Below are 6,000 nucleotides of genomic sequence, written 5' to 3' on the forward strand. Positions count from 1 at the left end.
TATTCATGTTTTTCAATTAGTCTGCAAGGGATATTGACTTATTTCTGACACTCCGCCATCTAAGGAGACAATGAGGGATATTTTACATATTTTAGAGCTACCAATGTGTTTGAAACAGGAAGGTCATAGAACTTTTGAAAGAAGCCCAGCATCCCCAAGGCTCAGCTATCCACAAGCTCTGGGGCTCATCACTTGGAGTCCTTGGGTGATGTTATTTAAACTTTCTGGGTCTCCGTTTTCCCATCTACAGAATGAAGGGATTGGACCACATGATCAGTAACATTTTTTCCCTTTCTGAAACTATGACACAAGAATGCCAGGAATTAAAATTCAGAGGGTCCAAGTGTTAATTATGCCTCTTGTTAGCTGTATCACTTTCAGTGGTTCAAACTCTCAGTTAACCTGTTTTTTCATCTTAATAAGTGAAGAGTTTGGATTAGGTGGCCATCTACTCTTAAATCTGTGATACTCTGATATTGAGTAAATACAAAGGAATTTAAGTAAGAAAAAAGTACTCACAAGTTAAGGAGGCTTCTGAGCTGATCCTTGAAGGAGGCTGGAAGCTCTACTCTGCAGGAAGGAGGAGAATGGCCCACAAAGCAGGGAGCACAGCCTGTGCAAAGTGATGGAGAAGGAAAAAACAACATCCTAACAATGTAGGCTGCCCCATTCATTCATCTTAGAGGCAAGGTGATTACTTGTCTGGCATGTAATTTGAGGGAGTCCCTCCTGAACGGGTAAGCAGATGACTACTGAGGCATCGAATCCTATTTATTTCCTTCACCTATAAATTTATGTTCATGAAATTATGTGTGTGTGTGTGTATATGTCTGTGCCAAGCTTTGGTAGTTTCACTATTTCCTGATCTCTTTGCCTTTCAGGGAAGAGGGTCTGCCTGGGAGAACAGCTGGCTCGGGCTGAGCTCTTCATTTTCTTCACTTGTCTGCTTCAGAGATTCACATTCCAGGCTCCCCCAGACACCCAGCTGAGCCTGGACTTCCGAGCTGGCCTGACCACTTCTCCTGTCTTCTACAAAATCTGTGCCCTTCCTCGAGAGACTCAGCAAAAGCTTGGCTTGTAGGGGAGCCTGTCTGGGGCGGAGGGGCTAGGAAAGCATGTGGAACCATCTTCATCATCCATGGCCACTCATCCTGCCCTTTAGGACTTGGTGGGGAAAGGGAGGAAAGTCAAAGAGAGAAGGCAAGGGTGTGTGTGTGTGTGTGTGTGTGTGTGTGTGACTTTCTTGCAAAAGAAGAGGCATTAACATCCCCTAAAAGAAAGCATAGAGTCTATTGGCCAGTTACTAACTAGGTGACCTTGGGCAAGTCATTAAAAAAAAACTCCCTCTGCCTCACTTATTATCATTAAAATATTTAATTTTAATTTTTTATTTTAATTTTAATTTTAAAAAATCATTTAAAAAAGAGGGCCAAGATCTGTAAAGTCCCTCTTAACTCTAAATCTATAACTCTGTGATGACATGAACAGAGAAAGGACCAATGATTTTCTTACCCTTCCTTGAACAGTGTGGTCAGATGATGATTTTTTGGTTTATTTGTTTGGTTATTTTTCTCCTGCTTTTATGAGCTCATATAATGGGAATGACTTCAGGGGAGATTTCAGAGTTTCTGTGAGTTCCACGAGGCATCCATAAGTTAATGTGGAGAATCCTTAGAGACTGACAACTTCTTGTGAGTGGAAACTGTTTTCTTTAGGTCCTGGGCTCTCCAGCACCGAGCCCTGTGCCCAGCATGGAGAAGGAGCCCAATGAATCCTTACTCATTTTTTCATCTCTAAATCTGGTATTTGTCCAAGCATTTTCATGTTCATTATTTCCTTTGACTTTCATTATATGAAATATTAATCCATCAACAAATCAGCTAGGTTCCCCTTTCCTATTAAAAGTCTTGTTATGGATAATAAATCATAATTATCCCACTATCAATTATACTAACACAGGGCTAGAAATGCTCACACTTGAGCACTGGGTTAATATTCCTTTTTTCTGTAAAGGTTCCCAGTTCTTTTTAAAGATATTTACATAAGATAGATCCCATGACAATAGTGGAAATTCTTATAATACCAAAGCCAACTAGAAAACATAAATGCCCATATTAACCAATCACATGTTGATCAAATCATTTATATTATTTCTAATATTAATTTATTAAAATAATTTTTTTCTGTAAGTGAAAAATAAAATCCTTGCTTGACCTGAGGTAGTCCTGGATCCATTTTATTGATGAATCACAAATAAACTAATCATGCACAGAACTATTTTGCCTCAGTTTCTCTTATTCACAGATTTAAATCACAGCAACAGCAACCCTATAAGGTAAGTAGAGGCAGATCTATTTTACATATGTGGAAATGGAAAGTTTACTAAATTAAAGGTTAAAATTAAAATAAAAATCCTGGGGTAAAGGATGGGGATAACAATCTCTGCCACTCCTGAAATGTAGAACCAACCATCCCCATTCAAAGTAACTAGGTATTTCTCTGAATACCTATTCAATTCTCTTCATTTAATTTCAGTTAATTAAGTTCAGTTCTAAAAGCACCAATGAAGCATCTACTATGTATCAGGCTTTATGAGAACTGATAGGGATATATCATCAAAACCAGAAGTAGCAAACTGTCTATGGTATTGGTTGGCTACATCATTCCCTAGGCAATAGTCTACAAAGTGGAGTCTAGACATTCCAAGAGTTTCTCTAAATGATCCTTTGGGACATGGAAAGAAGACATTGGACCATTATGAAACACTTATCAAGTATGAACCACTTACACTAAAATGTCTTTTCCTTGAGAACAACAATCATCTTGTTACTTGTATTTGTATCTCCAGTGCTAAGGACAGGCTATAAAACATTACATGTAAATTTACAATGTACAAAAAATAGTACATTGCTTAACAAATATTTGTTTCTTTCCTTCCTTCTTTCCTTCCTTCTTTCCTTCCTTTTTTCCTTCCTTCCTTCCTTCTTTCCTTCCTTCTTTCCTTCCTTCCTTTCTTCCTTCCTTCCTTTCTTCCTTCCTTCTTTTTTTCCTCCCTTCCTTCCTTCCTTCCTTCCTAAGTGAAATAGCTCTTTAGGTAAGGGAATAGGGAAGAATATATTTAAAAATGAAAAGACTATATAAATAAAGAATATAAATATCTGTATAGGCATAGCAATAAATATTGATAGATATAGAAGGTCCAGAAGAGGGACATATTAAGAGAATAAGGAAGATGGGCAGAAGATAGATAGATAGATAGATAGATAGATAGATAGATAGATGGATGGATAGATAGACAGATAGATGATAGATGGATAGATAGATAAATAAGGACAAATATAGATATAGATAATGCAAAGAAGGCATTTGAGGATAAAGAACAGAGCAAAAAAGACAGAGAATAGACTTTTCACAGGAATACAAAATACATTAGTGAGATAAAGATTAATGAATGATAGCAATGCTCAGAGGAATTGGAGACTACTACAACAGAAAATAATCCCCAAAGCATCCATTCTAAACCGGTCTCCTTCCTATTTTTCTATTTGGGGCTCCCCATTTACAATTTTAAAAGGGGGACATTTTTTCTTGTTTGTTTTTGTTACCCTACCTTCAAGTCTTTTTGTACAATTTATTCCTTTGTATCCTTTGATGCCCCTAAAATAACTCTCACTTTCACACTTTCTTCAGGAGTACGGGGCAATCTACTTGCTCTCTATTTCTCCTGCTAGACTTGGTATGTCCTTAGTATTGATCTTCCCCCTCTAGAAAAACTTCTATGATCACTTTCAGATTCCCTTGATATACTATATGTTAATTCACTTCAACTTCAAGGCTACACATGGCCTTTGGATATTGGCATCTGGAGTCCATGCCCCAGACCAGTTCCACACCTCTTTTTGAACCTGGAGAGCTGAGAGCCCAGCACTTGGTGGTTGAAGTCATCTACAGATGATTAGGAAAAATGAAATAAAGACAGGAACCACTGAGAAGGTTGAGTAACTTGGAGCCAGAAGCCTCAAGAGCTGGTAAACATTTGGTATCCAAAGTTAGAAAGCTCTTAAATCTCTTAAAATGTGCTATCAGTTGGGATAAGAAGGCTCTTTATTTTCATAGGATTGTAGAATCTTAAAGCTAGAAGTGACCTCATCTTATCTTGTCCATGGGCTCTTAGACTGGGATTCAAAGACCCTGAAAAGATCTAGAAATGGATTTAGAAGGCTCATGACAAAATCTTCTAGGGAGGGGAATTTCACTTCTTTGTTTGCTCCTTTCCCTAACATCAAACCCAAATTTGCCTCTGTCATAATGGTCCAGGTGATATGAGGAGCTGAAGCTAAGTGTGTGTGTGGGTGATACTTAAGTGTAACAGTTAAGTTGTGATAGTGAAACACAAAGGGCCCCACAAGATATTTGTATTGAATCTGTTAAAGTCAACTTCAGGATAAAAGTGTCCCAGAATAGCCAGTCAAATGAAGAATCTATGAATAGAATTGTACAGATACTTCTAACTGACTAATCTGGCCTAGTAGGATAACTCTAGACTTTGACTGCAGGTTATATCTTGCTATGAATGTTATTATTCTCCTTTCCCTCAAATGTCTCAGGAATACAATCACTAAGCCTCAAGATAAAGTTGACACCAATCTAGATAAGTTCAAAGATTTAATGTGCTTCAGGCTTAGAAGGAGAGCAGGGTAAATCACTGGAAGTAGGGAAGCAGTAAGATCTTGATCTAATTTAACACTGACAAAGATGGCACTTGAATTGAAGGTAATCAGGATTATTAGTTGTTAATTGATAATTGCCAGTTGCCAGCCTGGCAGGGCCAGATGGATTCAACGCAAATCAGGTTGTTTTGCTGAAAGACGATGCTGCTTCTTCTTGGAGTATGAATCAGGAACAGGTTACTCAGTATAAAGGTATCACAGGACTGTAGATTGGTCAGTAGAGTTTGCTGATAATTCAAGTTGACCTAAGGCCTACCCTTACCACCACCATAAAACTCCCACTACCCTAAACATCTCAGATTGAGACCTTGTCTCAGTTCAAATCCTTTGTTTTACACTTGAGCATCAACTGATTTGGCACAAGCCAGCCCCTGCCAGATTCAGTCCATTCCATGTTCTAATCAAGTAACTGTCCATCACCTTGCTTTCCATATTGCTTTGCAAAATATCATTACACCTCTCCACATCTTCTCTCCATTACTCCCAGTTCCACCCTCTGGGGACAAGCAGAACAAAATTAATCCCTCCTCACATGTCTCTTCAAATACTTATAGATAGCTATTATGTCCCAACTAATTAATACATCAGTTAAACATTTATCCAATACCTAGTATGCAGGAGAGGCAATAGAGATACCAAAACAAAAATTAAATTGCCTTCCCTACTCAGATTCCTTCATTTCTTTCACTAGTTCACATGTTTGTTGTTGAGTAGTTTTAGCCATATCCTACTCTTCATGACCCTCTTTTAGGGTTTTCTTTTTTTTTTTTAATTTTCTTTTTTAAAAAAATTTTCCATGGTTACATGATTCATGTTTTTACTTTCCCCTTCACCCCTCTTCACCACCACCCCCATAGCCAACATGCATTTCCACTGGTTTTAACATGAGTCATCGATCAAGACTTATTTCCAAATTGTTGATAGTTGCATTGGTGTGGTTGTTTGAGTCTACATCCCCAATCATGTCTGCATCAACCCATGTGTTCAAGTAGTTGTTTTTCTTCTGTGTTTCCACTCCTGTACTTCTTCCTCTGAATGTGGAGAGCTTTCTTTTCCATAAATCCCTCAGAATTGTCCTGGGTCATTGCATTGTTGTTAGTACAGAAGTCCATTACATTCGATTTTATCATAATATATCAGTCTCTGTGTACAATGTTCTTCTGGCTCTGCTCCTTTCACTCTGCATCAATTCCTGGAGGTCTTTCCAGTTCACATGGAATTCCTCCAGTTTATTATTCCTTTGAGCACAATAGTATTCCATCACCAGCAT

The 6,000-nt window shown here is 38.0% G+C and overlaps 1 protein-coding gene across 1 annotated transcript in view; it reads left to right on the forward strand.

Annotated features, from left to right (window-relative positions):
• The window catches only part of LOC123243734 (cytochrome P450 2J2-like), a 36,860-nt gene extending 35,779 nt beyond the window's left edge, over nt 1-1,081 (forward strand). Inside the window, exon 9 of the mRNA XM_044671797.1 lies at nt 882-1,081. Coding sequence (XP_044527732.1) covers nt 882-1,081 — 200 coding nt within the window. The remainder of the gene's footprint in view (nt 1-881) is intronic.
• The last annotated feature ends 4,919 nt before the right edge of the window (nt 1,082-6,000 follow it).

This window comes from Gracilinanus agilis, chromosome 4, assembly GCF_016433145.1.
Source record: "Gracilinanus agilis isolate LMUSP501 chromosome 4, AgileGrace, whole genome shotgun sequence".
Lineage (NCBI taxonomy): Eukaryota > Metazoa > Chordata > Mammalia > Didelphimorphia > Didelphidae > Gracilinanus > Gracilinanus agilis.